This window comes from Talpa europaea (genome assembly GCF_964194135.1).
Source record: "Talpa europaea genome assembly, chromosome: 9".
NCBI lineage: Eukaryota > Metazoa > Chordata > Mammalia > Eulipotyphla > Talpidae > Talpa > Talpa europaea.
The window spans coordinates 114,615,297-114,640,266 of NC_140076.1; the positions used below are offsets into that span (position 1 = coordinate 114,615,297).

General features: G+C 44.3%; 1 protein-coding gene across 1 annotated transcript in view; it reads right to left on the minus strand.

The window, feature by feature from the left end:
- RNF115 (ring finger protein 115) overlaps positions 1-23,531 on the minus strand; it is a gene marked incomplete at both ends in the record, with an annotated part of 48,280 nt that extends 24,749 nt beyond the window's left edge. The window contains 2 exons of the mRNA XM_084243374.1: positions 1,680-1,738; positions 23,430-23,531. Of these exons, the coding sequence (XP_084099500.1) occupies positions 1,680-1,738; positions 23,430-23,531 (161 nt within the window). The remainder of the gene's footprint in view (positions 1-1,679; positions 1,739-23,429) is intronic.
- Positions 23,532-24,970: the final 1,439 nt, after the last annotated feature.

Consider the following 24,970-nt stretch of genomic DNA (forward strand, 5'->3'; position numbering starts at 1 on the left):
TATGAAACTATCCACAGCCACTGCAGCATGAGTTCGATCCCTGGCCAGGGAAGTGACCCACATGGTGCAGCAGACCTCTCCTGTCTCACCCACTGCTCCCCTCAGCAGTGTATTTCAGTACATCTGCCTGTTCTGCTCCCCACTCTGTCTCTGGAGAATCCTCTCACCCACCACATCTCTGGCCTGCACCCCAGCTCTTGTATGCATAAATAAATAAATCTTTAAAAAAAAAAAAAACACATTATCTTTGCATTTGAGTATTTTCCACCAATAGCACCTGTACAGGACAATCTTTGAGCTGCAAAGGCACAAGGTAAAAGAACTGTCAAGTCAAGTGAGAGCAGGATCCACAGAGTACACAGTTCCCTGCTAGAAAAGACTCACCCTGCGATTAATCACTACCTCACTTATAATCATACTTTGTACACAGGCCTAAAGAAATCAGGATTACTATTCAGAAACTTAGAAAAAAATAAGTCTACTTATTGCCCCCCCAACAACCAATATACCTTTTATTAAATACATGCATACATGCCTGAAATAAGTATTTGATGCAATTATTATAGCACAAATAAAAGCTATTCCAAGTTAGTAGGTCATCCACACAAAACTGCTAATTTGGATGTCATGCTAATTTACAGGCTTAGAGCCGGTACTGGGTTATTTCAAACAAAGATTATTAGATCAACATTTAAGTGTTTGGACCAAACTAGATCCCATGCCATCTAACTGCCCTAGAAGCTCCAGCTCATGTACACATATACTCACCAGTCCTTAATAAAGTTAAACTAACAGTACATACTGTAAAATGTGTAGTTTTTCTTGGTTGTGGAAGGACCTTCAACTTTAGATTCTGCCAACAGCAACAGTAAAGGAATTACTGTCATCAAAATCCCCAAAGTCACTCCAAGAATAAAAGCTTCAGTTTACAGACAGTACTTCAATCACCCAACCAACTTTACCCAGAGAGCCACAAAAGAACAAACAGGCCATCATTGTTTGGCCAAAAAACACCATCCTATCAACGCTAATCTTCTTTTATCTATTATAGTTTTATTCATATTAGCGAAAAAGTAATCTATAATACTTTCATTTCTAGAAACAGTTCCCTTTTTTATAGGTTTTATACCTTACTAAGACGAATGAGTGCCTATTTCAAGCATTACAAACCCAAGTATTAACATTAGAGGCAAATGGCATAAGTTTGACAGCAATAATCCTGATAAGGACGGGGGTCCTGAGGCTTCCCCAAAGTAGAGTACTAACCTAGTTTCTTTGACTTCTTTGACTAGAACAGACTTTACTTTTTTAGGTATAACAGAAATTTATCTTCAGGGAGCAGAGGAGTCACTAAAAACCAACCAATAATCTAAGAAAATTCCCAAGTCTCAGAAAATAAATGAAAATTTACCAGATTCTTAGGAAACACAGGTTCTCGGGAATTGCCACACACAATCAGAAGCAACAATCTCCTCACAGCCACGACCGCGCCACTGTCCAAAAGCCCCACTTTTCTGCCCCTCCCACCTGCCACTTTTCACTTCCCTCGTTCATTCTCTTTTTCACTCTCTCGCAATCTTTCTCTCAGGAATAAATTCCTTTCTATCTACTCCATCGATGCTAAGAGAAAAGGACTCTGATAATGAAATGCCTGATTTATTCACACGCTTGCACGATACCTGGAATCATCCGTCACTTCTTCAATGAAGCCTGATTCACATCTGGGACAAATATATTCCTATAAAAGAAAAGAAGGGAAAAAAGCCATGAGGAAGTTAAGCATGCAGTTTCAGAACACATGCAGCACACAAGCGGACACCGTGCGTGCTTGCTGACTCCCCGCACGGCGTCCCACTACACTCTGGCAAATAAGGACTCCCACGTTTGCAGGGCAGATTCACACGTGACCCCAACAAGAATCAAATAGGAGAATGTTAAAGATTCTTTTCATTTTAATTTGCTTTGATTTTTTTCAAACAGGGACGAATCCACGATCTACTTTTCTCTCTAAAGATAGTGGGGAAGCGCTACTAGATATATCAGAGGAACAAAAGACCATAGTACTAAAGGGTACAGAAACTATTTTTTTGACCACACCGAGAAGAAATAAACTGAATCACACAGTGTAAGTCAATTTGCAGACTAGTAATTTACCGTGAAGTTTTATAATATTTCTAACCTATTTTTTGATTAGCAATGGTTCCAAATAAAACAATATTCTCAGGTATTCTATAGAAATATTGATTCAAATAAACAAAACAATTGTATTAAGGTAAATGCGCTTCCTCTTAGATAAAAAATATCAAGCTTTGGGGCTGATAAGACTACAATTGAGAGACAGCCTTATCATAGCTTTGAAAGGTATTATTTTTAACTATCTATTACAATAGATATGAGGAACACTTTCAATTATTTCCTTGTTCCCTATACTTTCTAAATCTGTACTGTCTAGATTTTGTTTATCAAAAAAAGATTTAAGTTGTATTTGTCTACTCAAACACAGAATGGTAACACAAATATTCAAATGCTTTCTTCTAAAAGAGACACAAAGGAAAAAAAAAAAAGACATCTGTCAAGGAAAAATCTCCTTCTCCCAAGACTAGTTTGGTGAGGAGACAGTCAATCTAAGAAACAGTAAAATTTTAAGTAATTGCTATAATAAATATATTTTGGGGACATAAATAAACAAATCCCAAGTTTGCCTGAGGGAATGAGGAAAGGCTTTGTCTAAAATGCAGACCTAAAATATGAGTGTGTTTGCGTAATGAAAAAGGAAATTATGGGTTAAGGATCATCACCACAGAATATAGTCTGCATGGAGATTGAAGAGGAGTGTGGTATGATGACCACAATCAGGTAAATTTAGGATTACCTGATCTTTACCTTCTCGATCTTTTTTCCTAAACTAAATGAATGAAGGATGAGCGATACTTACCATACTGTGAACTACTCCAGAAATAAAATCATCTGGAGACCATATAAATCCCTGACTCCTTCCTTTTACCCTACCGCCACCTCCCCTGAGCCACAGGAACCCCATCACTTTCTCTCCCACGAAGACAGTTGAGCTGAATGGAGATTGTTTCTAGCAAGCTAACTTCAAATTAATTCTAATGTCTGTGGTTAAAAAGAAAAAAAAGAACCAACTAAAAAATCTAATTCATCACAATCACAGTGCTGGGCCTTCTGCTTTCTTCCCTCTGCGTCTCCTTCATTGCAACAGCTCCCACCCAGGCCACGCTTCTAAACTCCTCTTCCAGTTCTCTTCACGTCCGTTCCCTCTCGGTGCTCTCTTTCCTCCTAAGGAGCACACACCCCCTCAAGAGGGGACATACCTGTTTGCTCATAGTGGAAACCTGAGTTACTCCTGACACCTCTCTATTTTCTTCCACATCCAAACATCAAATTCTGGCACATTTCGTGCTCGCTTCGGCAGCACATATACTAAAATTCTGGCACATTTCTCGAATCTATTCTTTGCTCCATCGCCATCCATGTCAGCACTGGCTCTAGACGTGACCATCTTCCCTCTAAGTGTCGTCCTGCATTATTGAAGTCAGGACAACTTTTAAAAAAAAAAAAACAACATAAAACAGACCCTGCCATTTCCCGATTTAAAATCTTTTCAATATTCCCCAAAATACTTAGAATAAAATCAAAGTCTTAAACACATCTTACAGGCCCAGATTCCACAGGTCTCTGTTCGCCTTGCCACACTCCCGACAGCCTGCCCTTTCCCTCCCTCAGGGCATCCCAGCCACAAGGGCCTGCTTTCAAGCTCATCCCAGACTCTAAGCTTCCACACATAATACTCCTGTAACTAACACTGTATCCCCCTAACTTTCTCACATGGCAAGACACTGCCAATCTTTTAGGTCTCTAGCCAGGTTAGAAAAACCTCCTTTTGTCACTTTCTTATTATTTCCTTCTACAGCACTCTCCTGATCCCGTGTAACACTTATCAGAATTTGTGGTTCTATGTTGAAAGTTTTTTTTAAATATCTTCACTGAGTAAGCTTTGTTGCAAACGGCAGGGTCCATATCAATTCTATTTACTGCTTTGTGCCTAAGAAAGACAAGTATTCAACAAATATTTACTGAGTAATTGAACAAGGTGGAGTGACACCAGATGAATCTGCTATAGTCAGCAAATGGGCAGAGGGGAAGGAAAGTATGAAAAGAGCCAGAAACTTCAGTTGCAGCCTGATCGTGGGGAGTGGCGCCTGAGACCTCAGAGGTAGAATGTTTGTTCTGGCTGATCACAAGATCCAAGATATGGCTTTGGGAGTAGAGAGCTAAAGTCCAGCAGGGGTGAAAGTCCTGGAGTTAAAGGGTCATCTACCTTGAAACTGATCTTCCAAAATGCTGTTTGAAGTTATGGAGGAGAGAAATCGATTTCAAAAGGTAGGCATCACAATTGGGAAGACAAAGAAGACACTGAAGCAAGAATCACACTTATTTAGAGAAGAGAAATATGCAATTCCTCTCTTCAGGATCCCAGGCATGGCTCTCGGAATCAGGCTTAGCCTCAGTGGCGCCTTCACAAGAATAAGACGTTTCAGAGGGAGAAACCGAAATGCAGACGCATCCCCTGCTTCCTCCCGGTCACTTGGTACTCCTTCCATTTGCAACCCCCAAACCTTTCTATTAATTCTATTTTGCTTACAGGGGAGAGAACCCAAATTCTTTCCAAACATTCTAGTGAATTATTCTTGACAAAAGCAGCTAATTATAAAATAAACAAACCTGTCTGCTGTGGAATATCTCTCCATCAATCAAGATTACAGGAAATACAAGAGAAGTTTTTAGAACTCACAAGTGTGCCATTTTCTAGTTATCAAAGGAAAAAATGCACTTGTTCCTTTCATACTTCAACAGTCTGATCCCAGAACAAATGTCTGGTCTCATAAAACCATCTCATTTCCATTTTCTTGGAAGCCTGCAAACCCCAAAATAATATTCAAAATAATATTCTGTTACAGTTCCAGTCTCTAGGTGCTCTTTTATAAGGCCTGACAGCACACCACTCGCTACCAGCACTTCTCCCCTCGAGTCACCCTAGTCACTGCTTTGATGCCCAACGACGCCAAGGGTGCACCCTTTAACTCCAAAAGACTCAAAAACTACATCATTGCTTCGAACTAATCCAGGGGCAAGATGTTGAGTGAGGGTAGAGATGAAATTAGTCTGGTTATGGGTTGGTAATTATTAAAGCCAAGTACATTTGGATTTCTTATTCTCTCTACTTTTGATACATTTGAAAATTTTCATGATAAACAGTTTTGGTTTTTACTTACATCAATCTGAGATGTCACATTGGAAAATGTTAACCAAACCACATACTGAACAAACTGAGACCCAAAGTAAAAGCAGAAGATTAGAAATAATCTATGTGTTAAAGAAGTAAGGGGAAGGGCACTTAAATTTATTAAACACCTATGATGTGCTTGTCACTGTGCTAGTCCTCTTAACCATTCTGTAAAAGTGAATATTGTTATTTCTGTTTTACAGATAAGTTGTTTGTGGTAGGTTTGATTTTCCAAAGATGGCCCCAACAAAGTTTCACAACCCACATGCTCTTCTGCAATGTGACCTTCTACTCCACCGCCTTAGACTCTGGAAGGCAGATCCTGTGACTCCTTTCACTGACAGATAACTGAGCCAGTTCCAGGCAAGGCCCTTAACTGCCTGGCAGTTTATGCTTCCTGAATCTGACAAGTGTCAGGACAGAAAGGCCACATGGAGGGCACTCAGACACAGACGGGGGAAACCATCCTGGAGGTCAAGCCCCGTAGAGGCTTCCTTCCGATGGTTCCTTTCCAGACACTATCTGGAAAGCAAGAACTAAGCAGCTGAATGTGGAAATCAGCAAAAACACAAGAAATAATAAGCTATTGGCTTAGGCCACTAAATTTTGGATGATTTGTTAGTCACTGATAGAAAATCAGAATAATTTTACATCCATCAGATGTAAAAGTCTTGAAATCAGTCTTTCTTGAATGTGAAATTCCATATTCTTTTTATCATACCGCATTGATTGAAAATAACTTTTTAGAGAATGGGACAGGAACTATTATTTGCTGAAGATTGTGAGATCTGTGACAAGACCAAAAGAGGCCCTGGAAAATTCAGCAGCCTCTTCTCCCTTACAGGGGGAGAAGTACCCTGAAGAGCATACAACCCAGAAAAGAAATCTTCAGTTTGCAAGTCCAAAGACCTAATTTGGCAGACCAAGAGAAGTCCTGTCTCAAAAGGGAAGATTCACATAAAACCAAATTGTGTGTGTGTGTGTGTCCCAGAATGCCAACTTACTTAATTACAATTAAAAGGAGTCACCAAGTGACACTCTAACTTTCACTACTCAGCCCAGTCTTTCTCAATAGCAAATCTACCTAGAAAATATAAGTTTTGAACCAGAGACCTGAATTAATTCCTCAGATTTCCACTTATTAGATGCAAGACCTTAGGGAAGTCACATTTCCTTTCTGGAATTCAATTTCCTCGTCTGTCAAATGGAAATGCTTGCTTCACTGATGTTTTATTGTCAAGACTTGAGATGCTGCAAAATTCTTAACTACCTAACTAGCAGACATCTGATAAATATAGTTATCCCAGATTATAATCACTTGCTCAATAAGCAGAGAATCTAAGAAAGACCACAATGATATACAGCTCACATCATCACACAGATAGCCTACTAGACCCATCCCCACGTGAACATAAACCAAATTCTCCAACTCAAGGACCTGACATCTGGCTCCTCCAGGAAGCACCAGGAGGAGCACAGTTTGTATCTCTTCTTTCACTGTGACCATAATCCCACGCTCTCTTCTGAAACATTCTTTCTCCTGATAGAATATAATACAATTACTTGGCTATATTTTCTTAGTTACCATCACAGTGTAGCCATGCTCTACACTGCGATCACAAACAAATTGGATTTTAAGTGTTTATCTCTCTTGTTGGGGCCATCTTCGGAAAATCAAACCTACCACAAACAACTTATCTGTAAAACAGAAATAACAATATTCACTTTTACAGAATGGTTAAGAGGACTAGCACAGTGACAAGCACATCATAGGTGTTTAATAAATTTAAGTGCCCTTCCCCTTACTTCTTTAACACATAGATTATTTCTAAAATGTAAAAATGAGCTGTTTACATTTTAATTTTACCTATTTTTTCAAAGATAATCAATTTGGGGGAAATTTTATGAATTAAGGAAAATTTATAAAGGGGTGAAACAGAAACCAAACACGCTCTTCTCTGCCTCCACACTCCAACCACACCCAGACCTTGGCCTTAGTAGAGTTTTGAATTTTAAGCATAAGGGATTTATACTGGCGTGGGGGGTGGGGATGGACAAACAATAATGAACTAGAGGCCTGTTATATATCTGGCACTATGGAAATCTCTCTTCTGCTTAAATATTAATATGTCAAGTTTTCAAACCAACCCCCCCAAGACTATAGTCCCACAGCCAGTCTATTAAAAATTCTTTAAGTCACTGCTATCATCCCATTGTAAAAGAGAAGCATAACAAACCCAAGTTACTAACATTGAATCATTATAAACAGGAACCCAGTAGTTTCCACCAAACTAAGCTGCTTTCTCCCCAGGATCTGAATGGTGATTGCACACAACAACGGTGAAGATGCGCCACAGCAGGTACACCTGAGTGAACTGCTTCAGCTGTGCCACCACCTGTTTCACCTAAAAACACTCAAAGAAATCTCTTTTACCATTAATAGTCTGAATCAGGAACAGCACCCTAGCTTAGCATAGCCCTGAGGCCTAGCCACTTAGCACAAGAAAACACAAAACACTTGGAATACAGGAAAGAAAGGCAAAGGGTGAGATTAATGCACTCTTTTCTTTTCCTTTTTATATTTCAAGGGATCATTTATCACAAAATATGATGCGTTGGCAGGACAGTCAAGCCAGGATTGATTTATAGTAAGTGCCATAATGTGAAATTTATATACCATTGAGCTTTTATACAAATTTGTATCCACCTTTATTCAACGTAGGAAATGCAGGATATAGGCTTACTATTTATTTCCCATTTCCACAGCTTTTATTTCTATATCTTCACTATCAATGTCAAAGTGTCTTTTTTTTTTAATTTTGTCTGAAAAAGAATGAGCCTATTTCTGTCTCATCTAAGAGCCAAAGTCTAAGATCACTGCATTAAATTAGTCACAGTCTCCTGTTCACATTCTTTTTGTATATTACATGACAAAGCTGGTCAGAAACTCCTAGTTAGGAGGATTAGGAACACAGGCTGTTTGAAATACATCACAGCTCCTAGATCAGAACCTGCCACACCCTGAATTTCATGCCAACTCACATCTTTAGGTCAAAGATATTGCTTTAAGAAACTTTTCCCATAATCCCCTATGATTATGTCTTTTCAAAAAGCATCAAGTGAACCCCAAAATAAAGACAATAGAATTTCTGAGGTTCTGTTCCCAGTTCCATCATAACTTTCAAGATCTTTGTGAAGACCTGTTTTACCATCTGCAAAATTAGAAGACAAATGCTGTTCTCTTTACCTGTCTCCCCTAACTCTTTCAGGAAAGCAAGGAGGTTGTCTTGGCCCATTCATGTCACCAACTACTCATTTAAAATGAAAAGTTACAGTTTGAACATTCTGAAATTAGTTCTCTGATGTCAAGAAATCTTAAGGAATTACTATCCTAGTGATTAGTCAGAAAGAAAACCAGTTTACAAAAAAAAAAAAAAAAAAAATCAGGTCACAGTTTTAGGCTCACACACACCTACACAACTCAAATACTGCCTGAAAAGCTGATTCCATTCCAGGCCAGTAAATCTGGCCTGACTTACGGTCTCACTCCCTAAGAACAGCAACATCCACAGCCTCAGCGTTTTGTTCCTTCATCTAGGCCATGGCTGAGTTCTGACATTATCGAGAACGCCGAACAGTGCATACAATCAACCAACCTTCTTTAGCTCATTCTGTGACAAGGCAGAATATCAGGTCATAAGACAAAGCGTTACTTGATATAAGCTTGATCGGATGGACAAGAAGCCAAATTTTCTAAGGAAAAACCAGACTGACTATAAGAATCATCAGAGAAAAAGTTAAGTGAATATAACACCATCTAGCCAGAAAAGATTTAGTTATAGAGTTGTTTACATGCCCACACCAATGGTAGCAAGAAGGGAAACAACACAGCAGTATACATATAACATGGCAAAAGATCCAAAAAGTCATGTTTAACTCTGATGTGTTCCACCACAGTTTGGAGGACAAATGTACTTCTTACACTGACAGGATCAGTGTAGACTGACAGACTCTATTCTTACATAAACTGACAACATCATTCACTCGTCAAATATATTTTAAGCTCTATACTCAAAAAAAAAAATCTAAGTGTCAACTTAACACCAAAAATCAGAACTTTAATAACTTTTAAATAAAGTAATTTAGCACCGTGCTCCTTGTCTTGTGCCCACAGAGCCATCCAGGCCCTCTGAGGTACACCTTCTCATCAAAATACTAATAATATTTGAAACTCTAGTAGTGGCTTTCCATCAATGAGCTAATAGAACCTAAGTATGACTTAATTCACCTCACAGCAAGGACCTCCAGGTCAGCAAGATCACATACAAACTGGCTGATAAAAGCAGTCACTGACCATTACAAAATGAGTTAACTGAATAGAACTTTCAGAAGGAATAAAGTAGTCCTGAAAAGAAATTATCCCAAGTCAAATTTACCTGTCACTGAATCCCAAGACCTCAAGAAAAAAGCTTTCCAGTTATTCAGTCAACGTTATCAGCATTACGAATGAATAGTTTTGTTTGACTTAACAGAATCTTGGCACTGCTTTGCATTATAATGTCCTTAATCCTAACATTTTTAAGATTGTTCATTATTTTAATATGAGACAATATAGCTTGTAATTTACTAAGTAGATTCTTCACTTCAAAGGTAAAATTTAAATACCAGTAAGATTAATTTCACTGCAAGTCAAACAATCTTTCACTGTATGTCAAACCAGTAAGATTAATTTCACTGTATGTCAAACAGAACAAAATTCAAGATCCAAAAATATCCAGGAGCTCAAGTCACTATAGATTGGAATAAACACAAATGCCTCCTTTTACAGAAGGTTCAATAATTTGTTTAAAGGTTAAGCTTTTTTCCCTACAGTTCTATAACACTATTTATATGTAATAATTAAAACAAATAAAATCAACTACAGAAAGAGCTAGTAACATTTATAAGAGTTAATAATTAGTTCTATAATTAGCAGTCAGTTTGCTTATTCTGAAAGGCCTTTCCTACCATTTGTAAACATATCTCAGCCCTAAAGTGGGCAAAGAGGCATTTGCTCTAATCTTAAAATAATTACACTATTTTATTTTTTTTTTTAAAGATTTTATTTATTTATTTACACAAGCACTGGGTACAGTCAGAAGCGCGGGAAGGTGAGAGAATTCACCAGAGCCAGAGCGGGGAGCAGAGCAGGCAGAAGGACCGAAGTACACTGCTGAGGGGAGCAGCGGGTGGCAGGAGAGGTCTGTGCGCCATGGGGGACCCTCCTCCGGTGGCCGGGGAGCAGCGGGGGATGTTCAAACACAAAATCAAAAGTAGGGGAAGTATTTAAATCCTAATTCCACTACTCATTTTTCCCAATACATTTGATCTCTTCCCTTCCCCAAAAGGTACTAGCTCAAGGACTAAAACAGCTCTTGGAATAGAATAAGCACCAATAGTGATTGAACAAAAGCAAATGAACTGCTGTTATTACTGCATGATCTAGTACCTATTATTTTAATGTTACTATCAAACAAATCAAAGTGCTATACTTTACAAATACAGAATATCTGTGTGTCTCCTTAAAGAAAATACTCGGAAATAGAAACAGGTAGACTTGGCATGTCCCTGATGGTGCAAGGGATTAAGTCTCAGCACTGTGAAGCTATCAGCAGTCACTGCAGCATGAGTTCGATCCCCAACCTAGGAGCTGACCCAAAGGGCGCAGCCAGCAGACCTCTCCTGTCTTGCCTGCTGCTCCCCTCAGCAGTGTGTTTCAGTCAAGTCCGCCTGTTCTTCTGCTCCCATTCTGACTCTCCTGAATCCTCTCACCCCCCACCCCCACACCTCTAGCCTATACCCCAGCTCTTGTATGCATAAATAAATAAATCTTTAAAAAAAACAACAGGTAGACTTCTGGTACCTTTTACAGCACTAGAGCTATAAGATGAGACAGACCTATGTTCTATCGCTAAGCTTAAAAACCTTGAGAAGTCTGTGTAAGGGCAGGAATGCGTACAGTGCAGCTTTTCTATGACCCGAGCAGACAAGTGAAGGAGTGAGTCCTGGAGCCCGCAGTGGCTTTTCAGGCTTTTATTGGAATTTACGAGGTACACAGCAGGCAGGGGTGCGGGGGGGGGGGGGGGGGGGAGGTTGGGGGGGGGTTGGGGGGGGAGGGCCGCCGGGAGGCTGGCAGGCCTCCCAGCCCCCAGCAAGTCCTCACTCTTTCTGGGCTCTCCGGTGTTCTCTCGCGGTTCTGCTTCTACTCCTGCTGGCGTCTCCGTGACGCCGCCCTTATAAGCTCAGTCTCTCAGCCCAGGTGTATCCACTTACGCATGCCCACACCCCACTCCAGGTGCCCGCCATCTCTGCGCATTTATACTGATCTATCTTAAAATTTAATGTTAGTATGATATTAAAGCAAATTTCCTTCAAGGCATATACACTTGACATAGAATAATAAGCCAGTAATGTTAGTAATTAGTACATGGTTGAAAAAATTTAAAGAAATTCTCACTTGTTATTACTACTTTCAACCTGTCTTAACTAGTTAGCACTAAGGCCTCTAAACAACCAACAGAGACTATAATGCAGACCAGGATGTAATATCTAGCACCATAAATTAAAATCAAGGAACCAACAACCTAGTAAGCTTGTCTGACAATAAAGCGCCTCACACAATCACCTAATTTATCGAAAATCTATAAGCAGCTAATTTCCATTTGACAATTTCAGCTGCAAATGATTATTAAGACAACTCTGCTTTAGGGGCCTCCCGGGTGGCTCAGCGGTTGAGTGCTGGGTTGCGAAGCTGCCCGCAGCCTCTGCAGCGCCGGTTTGATCCCCGGCTGCTCCCGGCCACCTGAGGGTCCCACATGGTGCTCAGACCTCTCCTGCCACCCGCTGCTCCCCTCAGCAGTGTACTTCGTCGGTCTGCCTGCTCTGCTCCCCGCTCTGGCTCTGGTGAATTCTCTCACCCTCCGCGCTTCTGATACCCAGTGCTTGTATAAACAAAACAAACAAACAAACAAAAAATAAAACATGCCTCTATTAAAAAAAAAAAAGCCAATCAGATGTCCGCCTGGAGGGCAGGTAACTAGGGGAAGCCTCCTGCTTTACAACACACATAGGCAGAAACAAAGCCATACTCAAAACGAGGCTCAACTCCACGTGTCACTTACTAATGACAAGTGGTTCATCAGTCCACTGCTCTGAGCCAACTGTTTACTCATTAATCTGCAGGTTGGTGCTTTGTTTTAAGGTGATTTTATGAACACTAGTAGTACTACCATGATATTCAACATGTATAAAAATCAGAAACTGGCAAGAAAATAGCTTTCAATTACAATTCCTTCATGCAACAAATACTGAATCAATACCAGGCACTGTTCTAATCACTAGTGAAAAAGGAAGTAGCAATAATAAGAGTGGTGAGTAAATGAGAAATTTAAAGGCATATCAGAGGAATTGCCTAAAGGACAATTAAATCAAGCATAAAGGACAAAAACAATCTTGCAATATGTGAAAAGTACTACCCTTAAGTACTGAACAGCAAGCAAGAGAAAGTAAATGATAACATGGCTCTCTCAAGGAGGACAACTTGCTCACTGAAGGGACATTCTGGACAACCATGGAAGTGATTTTTGGTTGTCACAATAATTAAGAAATGTCACAGACATTTAATGGGCAGAGCCAGGAAAGCACAAGAAAGAGAAAAAGGAACCCTTTACACTGCTGATGGGAATGCAGACTGGTCCAGCCTCTATGGAAAGAAACGTGGAGGTTTCTCAAAAGACTAAAAATAGATCTGCCATATGACCTGCAATTCCACTCCTAGGTATCTATCCAAAGGACACAAAAACACTAATTCAAAAGGAAATCTGCACTCCTGTGTTTACTGCAGCATTATTTACAATTGCCAAGATATGGAAACAACCTAAATGTCCAAAAACAGATAAGTGGAACAAGAAGATGGGGTCTGTACACACAATGGAACACCACTCAGCGATCAAGACAAACGCATGCCATCTGTGACAACTTGGATGGAGCTGGAAGGGATTATGGTGTGTGAAATAAGTCCGAGGAGAAAGATAAATACCAGATGGTTTCACTTAGAGGTGGAATATAGAGAAACCAAACAAAGGGTCAGACAAAGACCAACTTTAAAACAACCCTGGAAAGCTGATCACAGACCTGAGGCAGCCATGAGAGAAGAGGTGGAAGAAGGGGGAGGTGAGCACAGTGGGCTCCGGTGGAGGACTGTGGGTGCTTCGGTGATAGGGGAGCCACGTGACTAGAGGAGAAATCCTAAACTGTCCAAAAATTAGCAAGGATGTAAAATAATGGCATTTCATTGAAAATTAAAAAAAAAATCTTTTTTTTAAAAAAAGAAAGCCAGCACAAAGAAATGTCTCTATTCTCAAACTGCATGTGGATAGCTATTTATTTTTTTTAAAGATTTATTTGTGCATACAAGAACTGGGGTACAGGCCAGAGGTGCGGAGTAAGAGGATTCACCAGAGACAGAGTGAGGAGCAGAACAGGCAGACTGACTGAAATACACTGCTGAGGGGAGCTGCCGGGAGACAGGACAGGTCTGCTGCGCCATGTGGGTCACTTCCCTGGCCAGGGATGGAACACGTGCTGCAGTAGCTACAGATAGCTTCACAGTGCTGACGTTAACTGTTTGTGCGACCAGGGAGGCCCCTCCAGATTTTGAAAAAAAATCTTTATATTGTAATTATCAAGCTGAGGACATAACTCCATTCTACATATAAATACCAAGTCTTTTTGAATAATTTTAATGTACACTAAGTGTCCCAAAAAGCAATTACTGGAAAAAGGCAAAGACAACTGTACTTTATTTTAACCTTCACCAAGTATTGTGCACCATTCTGGTGGTTGCCTCTCATGGTATTGAGGTTGCAAATTCATTTCTAACAGTCCACTTCGGTAGATGTTTTGTTGACATTTGGCCCCAATATCTACCAGTATCTTCCTATTATGGGCAACCAATTCTTTAGAGATTGAATGTATATAATTTTATCATGGATTATTTTATTTTTACTTCTTTATTTTATAGAGAATCATTTTTTAAAAAAGCTGTAGGGGCCTCCCTGGTGGCACGGGCAGTTGAGTGCAGCGCTATGAAGCTGTCTGCAACCTCTGCAGTGCTGGTTCAAACCTCACCGGCCGTGGAGCAACCCATATGGCGAGCAGACCTCTCCTGTCTTGCCCGCTGCCCCCCTCAGCAGTGCATTTCAGTCAGTCTGCCTGTTCTGTTCCCCGCTCTGTCTCTGGTGAGTCCTCTCACCCTCCCATGCATCTGGACTGTACCTCGGCTCTTGTATAAATAAAATAAATCTTTAAAAATAAAAATAAATTTTAAAAAAGCTGCATATACAGGAAAGTTGTATTACCTATAAAAATCATTTCATTAAAAGGAATACTTCAAAAAATTATAATAAGAGGGCACTAGGTCTGATGGGCTTGTGATTCACCTGGCGAGAAGGTCAACATCATTATAGAATACCTGCAGGTTAATCCAGAAAAAGGCAGAAAAGGGCACGTAACCATGGGGGTTTTTTCTTACTTTCCAGAAAACAAATTCAGAATAAGGAAGAAAAGTAAACATACTGAAGCCTGTACTGGAAGAACATTCTCCATGTTTAAGGTCTATTCAAATTTGCATGTCAGAGTGAATGGCAAGGGGGAGAATATAGGATACCTTCTCTGAGAAGTTTCCTATGAAACCTGTTGAAAACAAGAGGGGCCAGCTATCTTAACACATCTTTATGTAAAACAAAACTAACCTGGGAAGAGACTGGACAGTCTACTTAACATACATGAAAAGTGGGCCTGGTTTAAGATCACCAGAGCCAACTCACCTCTATTTGATCCACAGGCATTTGGAGACCTCTAAGGACCTGCTAACACTTGAACTTAAAATCTAATCTAAATGCCTGTATGTGAAACTGTAAGGAAACCTAAGCTGTTTCTATATGGCACAGATCCTATTCCTCTAAAATAAGGATTGTTCATTCTACCTGCCTTTCAATCAAAGATCACATAGTTCCATTTCTCTGAATGCTCAGTCAAGCTTCCAAGAGATGCAGCTCAGTATCATTTTACGGCAGGATATATTGAGGTAAACTGAGAGGGTCAGATGATTCAGCTCCAGTCTCATAAAGAATTAGCAATAGAAAAAGTAACAATAACTTCAATTTCTCTTCTCCACCACAGTTTAAAGAAATTAAAAGCTTAAGCACAAAATCGCCTATGCTCATGAAATGTCTAAGAGCTATAAGAGAAAGTAAAATGTGACTAACGCTATGATGAGCTATAGAAAAACTAAAAGTTAGGCTTGCTGTCTATTTTTGTTTTTAAACCGGAACAGCCAGCTCTCTTACTAAGTTACATGTAGTGTTGCAGCCTTCATTTGTCAGGCCTTTGTCAGTTCCAGCTGACAAAAATTTGGATACTTTTCACTTAGAAGTTGTAACTTCTAACTCCTAAACTGTAACTTCTAATCTAGAGTGGGTAACTTGAGAGAGGGGATCCAGTTCCTCTGGTCTTACAGGAGGGAAAGTGGCCCCAACAGAGGCTATAACAGGAATGGCAGCCACTAGCTGCCACCCAAGACAGTCCCGTCTATCAGGGCTTTGGCAAAAATTCTATTATGGTCCCAACTATCTTACTGAAAATTCCCATCTGGATCCCAAAATTAGGAATTAAAGTTCTATCAAAGCAAAACCTTCAGCTCACTGATACAAGAGGATAAATGTTGGCCCTCGATCCCTTACCCCAGGCTTCCTCTACCTCAGCACACTTAACGTTTTGGGCCCAATAATTCTTTGCTGTGCGCCGTTTCATGTTTAGTAGCACCCCGAGCCTCGATCCACCAAATGCCAAAAATCCTTCCCCCTCCCACACTTGTGACAATGAAAAATGTCCAATGGACATCATCAGGTGCCCTCCCTCGAGCAAGCACACCCCCGTCACCCCCGTAGAGCAAGTACTACGCCATGTCCTTCACTGCTCCTGGTCGGGCTGCGGAGAGATGCAAAGCAGCCAGGGCCCCCAGACTTCATACTCTTAGACCCCCCTCTAATTTGAATGCAGAGATTAAAAACCAATCCAGGGCCTCCCTGGTGGCTCAGCGGTTGAGCGCTGGGTTGTGAAGCTGCCCGCAGCCTCTGCAGCGCCGGTTCGATCTCCTGCCGTGGGTGAGGGTCCCACATGGCCCACAGACCTCTCCTGCCGCCCGCCCGCTGCTCCCCTCAGCAGTGTACTTCGGTCCTTCTGCCTGCTCTACTCCCCGCTCTGGCTCTGGTGAATTCTCTCACCCTCCTGCGCTTCTAACTGTACCCAGTGCTTGTATAAATAAATAAATCTTTGGGGTGGGGGGAACCAATCCACACCTTTTTTCCCCCTTTAGTAAGATGGCCATCGGGAAGACATCAGCACTCCCTCCCTGAGCATCAGCAAAGGCCATAAAATACAAGTAAGCATAAAGAAACACAAAGCGCCAACAGCAATCAGTACCTCACCAAAAGCACAGGGAATTTCTCTGCAGTGAGTTAAATTCTATGATCTTTGTTCTTCCTCATACTGAAAAAGTCCCCCAGAGTTCCCCAAATATGCATCTACTCATTAGAATTTCAAGACTAAAGCAGCTTTCTCCCCATATAGATAACTGCATCTTGTCTCTAGGTGCCTGCAGAGATTAGTTACTGACAATGTATGTTCCAACTTCGCATGGTTGCACCTGCATTTTCTACACTGAAGCCTTTTAGATAAAGATCTCACAACCATTGAGTTTTCAACTCATCAGATCATTTATTCATTTATGTCAAGAAATATTTGGGGCCTCCCTGGTGGCACAAAGGGTTAAGTCGCAGCGCTATGAAGCAATCCGAAGCCACTGCAGCACAAAATTGATACCCGCCAGAGAGGTGGCCCACATGGCGCAGCAGACCTCTCCTGTCTCGCCCACTACTCCCCTCAGCAGTGTGTTTCGGTCAATCCACCTGTTCTGCTCCCCCCCTGCACCTCTGGCCTGTACCCCAGTTCTTGTATGCATAAATAAATAAATCTTTAAAAAAAAAAAAGAAATATTAACTATGCAAAGGTTATGTAACACCAGACTAGATACTAGTCAGGCAGCTTTGTTAACTAGTAAGTCACCAATAGCATAATTTAAGACATCTAATTATGAAAAACCCTCAAACCTAGTCCAAGTCACTAAATTCCTTCATATGCTTCAACTGCACTACTAACATTACTTAGACTGCCTGCGATCTTTCTAAGAATCATGCAACTTAAAAAGCAAGATCAGTGAACTTAAATTTTTAGGAGTCACAAAGTCTTCAAGAAATCTACTTTTTAGCTACTCTTATTACGATGTGGTAGGGAGTGTTCCTGTGTTGGAGTCACCACAAGTGGAACACAGTGATAATGACTTGTACAGCTTTAGGTAAGGTTACTTAGTGATTACAATGGCCTTCATTAGATCAAAGAAGGTGATGTGAGAGGGAGAGAAGGTCCTCTATTGTGTCAGGCAACACCACACTGACAAAGACACGTGGAGCAGGCTGCACAAGGCAGGATGCTGCTGAGAGCAAGATCCTGGCCGCTTTTATTGACAAAATAATCATAGAGCATCAGCTACGTGCGTTAGGAGGACAAGGAGAAAAGGATGGTGAAACTCAGGAATGTTATCGAGGGCTTGGGGACACGAGTCTGCTGGCCATGTATCAGCTTGATGACCAAGTGTTGTCATCGAAACTAGACCCCAGACCCCTGGCCACGGTCCTAATCTTATCAATAAGGCATTCCACTGATCAGCTTCTGGGGTCCCTTGTCATACATCAGTCCTCAGCCCCCCAGGTGTTGCCGGTCATACCTCATGATGTATGAGTCGGCAGTGAGTTCATGCATCCGTCCTCAGCCCCCTGGGCATTCCGGGTCATACCTCTTGATGCATACCCTTCCCAGAGTGATCAAGCTTTCTGCTCTTGATTGATGTGAAAGGCACCTTGAAAGGTTTGGCTCATATGACTGTGACTGGACAGTTCGGACCTTGCTGCACCTCCCCCGGAAGTGACCTTTAGGGTTAACCGTCCCTAGGTCCGGCTGGGCAACCAGCGCGCAGGGGGAGAACAGCAAAACCCTACATACCTGCTGCACCTCCCCCTGCAGTGACCTTTAGGAATGGCTTTCGCCACGGTCCCTAGGTCCGGCTGGGCGCACAGGGAGAGAACAGCATAACACCCTGAAACATAGGAAGTACAGTGGAAGTTCCCTGAAAAGACAGAAGCTATCAAAAGATAACGACCACCAGGAACCACCACAAAAATGCTAAAAATCTTATCCCGTCTTTCTAGAACTACAAACTTTAATCCCTTATTTGTCTTTCTAAACTTCCTTCTTTCTTCTATAAAAGTCATTGCTTGTTATGTAGATCACCTCCCTGATGGTGATAGGCTGAGCCCATGAGCAAGCTGATTTCATTGATATTCATTGTCCCTGTGCTTTTGGAAAACATATATATATATTGGTCACAAACTCAAAAAAAAATTACACTCAGATTTTCACTCTTGAAGTGTGTCTGTTTGTCATTTCTTTCACCGACGCCCTGACCACCCTGCACGCTTCTCTCAACCCTGAGGTGGCCACATCGTCTACTGCTGTGCTGGTCCGCGGCAGGACCTTTCTATAGGAATGCAGAACTGCAGGTAACCATAAAGGTGGCTAAGCAGGCCACTTAAGTCTAGCAGACCCACAGTCCTTCAGGAAGAGCCTCAGAGAGGAGCGGCTCACCAGAAGTCCTTACTTAGGCTGGTGTCTTGTCCGGATTTGGATGCCCCAATCTCCATAGTATAACAGGGTGGTCCCCAGGAAAGGGGGAGGTTCCCTGCCCCACCCAAGGGAGGGTGGAGCTGAGCAGGAAGAAGAGAAGCTGAAGAAGAGACTGAGGAAGGAAGGAGCAGGATGGAGCCAGAAGGAGACCTGGAGGAGGCGCATGGAGCCTAGAGACACGTAAAGAAACTGTGCTTGTCTTTTGGTCGTGGACTGGGTGACACAGATGTGGGTGAGACCCGTGGGGAGGTGACAATGGCAGCTTTTATCTTGATGTTGATTTTGCTCTTTTCCTTCCGGGCTTGTCCGGTTGTTTGTGACCCTTTTCTGTGGGTCCCCACTGGAAGATGCTTTAGACTTGTAGCAGGCTTTGGGGCCTTGTTCTGGGCCGATCCCATATGGATGGAGTTTTACCCACGAGGGGACGGGTAACTTTGGGTGCTTCATTTAGAAACTAGACTCTTTGCCTTACCTGTATTGTTTCCTAGTTTTATTAAAGTTCCTTCCCATTAAAGTCTCATGTGTTTTGTGTTGATGCGGCGGATGGCAGAACCCATTTAGAATAGGCAGGTTTGCGGGGTTTGAGCTGCCCCTCTCCCTGTCCTATAACAATAGCACTGAAGACCCATCCTAGTCTCATCAGTACCAACAGAGTTCACTCCTAATATGATTTACCTTATCCTGTTTAATGACTCTACCAGATTTAGCCTATGAAAGGTCCATGCAGGAAGCCAGAATGCAGGAGCCAACCAGGAAGCCCACCTGGGGGGCAGGAATGCGGATACCTGCCTGGAGGACTCAGACAATGAGCCTCCCCCCTCCCCCTACGAGTCTCATCTCAGACAAAGAACCTCTACCTGCCCTACAAACTTTTCCCGCCATACGAGCCCAACTACCCACCTGACCTCTCCTCGCCCTATAAAACCCTGCTTCCCCCTAACAACGTGCGCGGCTTCACTGACCCCCGCCTTGGGTCTGTGAGGTCTGCCCGGGGCGCAATAAACTTTCCCTCCCTTTGAGAAATGTAGCCTGGCTCTCCTTTTCTTTACCGCGCCGAACCTTTCAACCTCAAAAGGTAATATTCCCTGACTTTTACTTAAAAGGAAGGGAGGGCAGCGTGCAGACAGAGTGACACCTTTACACTCCATGACACAGCCCTGTGCTGTACTAGCCAGTCATCCTTCTACCTAGCGCAGTAGCTCCACTGTCTTGGTTTCACACTGTCTCTTAATAGGATAGGTCAGGTGGAAGCTTCTGCTGTGTTTGAAAATAATTTTAAGTTAATTATTTCTTCTAGCATTTGATGACCAAAAATTATATAATGTCACTTTACCCAATCATATATAAACATGAAACCCTAGGGATTCAAACCATATTACCAAAAATCTCTTATTTTTAAAACCAAATAGTAGTTTTTTTTTTTTAAAGAGGCATGTTTTTTATTTATTATTTATTTGTTTGTTTGTTTGTTTGTTTTATACATGCACTGGGTACAGTCAGAAGCGCGGGAGGGTGAGAGAATTCACCAGAGCCAGAGCGGGGAGCAGAGCAGGCAGAAGGACCGAAGTACACTGCTGAGGGGAGCAACGGACGGCAGGAGAGGTCTGCGCGCCATGTGGGACCCTCCTCCAGTGGCCGGGGAGCAGCCGGGGATCGAACCGGCGCCGCGGAGGCTGCGGGCAGCTTCGCAACCCAGCGCTCAACCGCTGCGCCACTGGGGAGGCCCCCCAAATAGTAGTTTTACCAAAATTATTTTCACTTTAAAAAGGAAAACACTCTTAATAAGAGGAAATCCTATCAATGTTCACTTTTTTTTTTTTTTTTTTTTTTTGGTGGGGCCCTCGCTGGTGGCCGGGGATCAAACTGTTATAGGACAGGGAACCTCCCCCTTTCCTGGGGACCACCCTGTTACAAAACCAGCGCTGCAGAGGCTGCAGGCAGCCTCGCAACCCAGCGCTCAACCGCTGCACCACCGAGGGAGGCCCTCAATGTTCACCTTTAAATGATGACTCTTTTTTGAAACCTGTAACAGTAATGAATATATTTTCATTGTAATATTGCCTTCATGACCTCCCCTCATTTCCTAATACCTTCTTTCTAAATGAAAGGGAGGATCCAAACCAAAGAAACAAAAGTTAACATGGATAGATCAGTACTAGTAGTAAAGACATTATGCAGACTCCAATCTCTCTCAGAAGTTACAACCAAAAATATTTATTTCAATATAGACGTTAAAGTTAGCTTTGCCCAAGATCTTCCAGAGTAGTAGAACTGAAAAATAAATAAATATTAAAAATAACCTAAGGATAATTACAGGGCCAAACATGGGGTACGCTATTGCTATTGACTACACATAATTCCAAATGTATCAAGGAGTCTTATTTCCTTGAGTTTGGGAGAGGGAGAAAAATAAAGAGTCAAAAAACTTCCAATCTTGTCCCTCTGAACACAATTATAACTCCTGTGTAGTGAATAAAATGGCAAGAGATGAGATGGCTGTGAAGCAGCCTTCCCCCTGACTGGTGAAGAAAAATACCTAGCAGTAGCTCACTCAAAGCTAATGTAAAACCTCTGATGAGAGATTTGAGGGCATGGTATATATATAAAAAATGAATTGAGCTGGACACTTAGAATCTGCATGCTGTATATATGTCACACTTCAGTTAAAAATAAGCATGAACATTAAAAAAAGCTAATGTCAAACAATACTCTGCCTCAGGTGTTCAGAAAGAATAGCACACATTTTAATTGTGTTGGACCCCAAATTATACACAGATTATGAATCAAACTAAAGATCAATAACTTCTCTGGGCCAAACTAAGGTTTAGAAAAACACCTTAAAAGTCTTTCAAAAGTATACCTTTTCAAAAAGCACTTTGAAATAAATGATGTGGGGAGGTAAGAAGATAGAAGTTATAGAAAGTTAGACGCTTCTCACTCTTAAAGGCAAATAGTGAGCAGCAGTATAAAGATTCGAAGAGTTAAAAGAGTTCACATTCAACACGGTCACATGCATTGGCTGAATTCCAGACTCCCTCGCTGCGGTAAGATTGTTCTGGAGGCTCTGATGTCCAATAACAAAAAAGAAGGCATCTGCCCTTCCCAGCACAGGAATATGGCAAGAAGCAGGAACACACACACAGCTAAATCAGAAAGCAAAGCTTAAAAAAAAAAAAAAAAAAAACAGGGAGAAAGGAAAACACCCCCACAGGCTGCAAAGCACAACTTGGGGGTGAAAAAGCTAAAATACCCTTTAGGCTTTTACTTACTGAACTCCATTTGTGCTTCTCGAAACTAAGACACACAGACTTTCTCCAGCAGGCTTTCTCAGGGACGCTATCTGAGACCCTATAAATTATATAAGTTGTTATGGAGCCGCGCTGTCTAAGGCTGGACCTGGCTACTCGAAAGAAAAAGAACACCCACAAGTACTTCTCAAAAGAGGCGGATGGCCACTCACCCTGCGGCAGTCAGAACCCCAGCCCGGCACAGGGGAGCGGGCGACACGCTGCAGGGACAGCTCTCGGCTGCCTCCGGGGCGCACAAACCGACAGGCACCGCCACAACCAATTTTCTGTCCTGGATCTTTTGATGAAGTGGGCGAAATGGGGCCGGGGCGCTCGGGGGTGGTGCTGACGACACCGGCAGCAGGACCACCAGAATCCACCCGGCTGAAAGGCCGCCCCGCGTCCCCCCGAAGCCTTCCCCCAGCGCCGGGGCCGCAGGCCGTGCAAGTCATGCTCCAGCGCCCGCGCCCTCACCTTCCCCGGCGCCGGGGCGGCCGGGGCGACCGTCTCCCCGCCATCCCCTCCCTGGCCTCCCTCTCCGGGCCTCCGGCGCCCGTCCCCGGACACTCGCGAGGGGGGGCCCGCGGCGCCCCGCTATTCCGCGTCCCCGGGCGGGGAAGGGGTGCGCTGCGGGCGGACGAGGAACAGGAAGGCGAGGAGCCGCAGGGGGGAGGCGAGGTCGCCCGCGGAAGGGGCGAGGTGGGGCGGGCGCGAGCAAACCGGGGCGAGCCGTCGGGCACTCGCAGAGGGGGACAGCACCCCGCGGGGCCCGCGGGCCGGGGTGCGGGGGGCCGGGGGCCGAGGGCGGGCGGCGGCCTCCGCGGGGCCGGGGGGTCGGAGCCCGGGCCCGCCGACGCGCGGGGCTCGGGGCCGGCACAGCCCGCGGGACCGCGGGGGGCCGTGTCCGGGGCCTCGGGGGCGGGGGACCCCCAGGTCCCTCCCGGCCCCCGGGGCGAGGGCGGCGCCGACCCGCGCGCAGAGGACGCGGCGCTTACCGGTAGTTTGGGGCTGACCTCGCCCTTGCAGAAGTGGCAGAAGAAGCGGTGCGCCGCCATCGCCGCGCCCGCGCCCGCCCCGGCCGCCGAGGCCTCCGCCATCTTCCTGCGCCGCCGCGGCGTCCGAGAGGGCAGCGCTCCCGTCCCCGCCAGGCCGCTCCCTCCCGGCTGCGGTCGCCGCCCCCGCCCGCCCGCCGCCTCCTCGCTGCGCCGGCCGCGCCGGAACCGCGTCGGTCACGTGAGGCGCCGGCCGGAGCCGCGGCGACGCGGACGGTGACCCCGGCCCGCCCCGGCCCCTGAGCCGCGCAGGAAGCAGCGCCCGTCGCCGCGGCCCCCGCCGGTCCTCCAGCCTGCCAGCGAGAGCGCGGCCAGAGCGTCCCCGGAAACCACCGACGCGCGGGGTAGAGCGGCGCGCGCGTCCCGGCCGGGTCCTTCGCGGGCCCCGTCGCCTGCGCCGCGAGCCTGCGGCCGCGTCGGCTGAGGTCAGTGGGCGGCGCGGGCCCAGGGGGCTCTGGGCCCGGCCGAGGGGCCGGCTCGGGAGCGGGGCCTGCGAGGGGCCTCGCGTCTGGGGGAGGCCTTCCGGGGACGGCGGAGGGTCTGGGGTGCTTCACCGCGGGAGTGGGGGGACGGGGGCTGAGCGGCCGGGGCGGCTTCTGAGGACTCGGGAGAGTAAGTGGACAAAGCAGTTTTGGGCAGCGGTTTGTGATCATAAGAAACAGTCTGTTTTGTTTATGTCTACTTTGTCAAGAAATAGGCATTTCAGGGGCCTCCCTGGGGGCGCAGGGGTTAAGTCGCCAGCCGCTGCTGCGCGAGGGTCAGGGAGCTACCCACATGGCGCGGCAGACCTCGCCTGGCTCCCCGCTGCCCCCCGCAGCAGTGTGTTTCAGAGGATCCGCCTGTTGGGGTCCCCACTCTGTCTCTGGAGACTCCTCTCACACACACCCCCACTGTTATAGAGCAACCCCGATATTAAACGGGTTCCTGGCTGTGGGTCCTCACCCGCGCGCTTTAAAGGGACTTATGAATACTCTACTACAGACACACACAAAAGGTTAATAAAAGGTTTATTTACAAGAGAAAAGGAAATAAGGAAAATGTACAACTCAGGGAGAAAATAGGGAAATAAAGTCTTTAATGCCACCTACCCCATCCGCCGACCTGGAAACCCAAAGGCACTCTCCAGCTGGCCGGTTGCTGCGAGCTGGCGGAGAGCCAAAAATGGAGGACCCCTCCAAAGCCCACGTGTCTGGCTTTATACCAACCTGGCTGCTTAACCCCACCCTCAGGTCCCAGCCACCTTCCCTTTGGTGGGGATGGGATTTGGAGTTCCCAGTGTCTTTGGCTTTGACCTGGGGTGGGGGTGGAGTCCACAAAGCCTGTATGGAATTAGCTTTGGGACAGCCTTTTCCCCCCTAACACCACCACTGGCCTGCACTCCAGTTCTTGTATGCATAAAGAAATCAAATCTTTTTTAAAAAAAAATAGGAATTTCAGAATTAAACCACCCTGCAATCGACATACTTCATCTCCTGTTTGAAGCA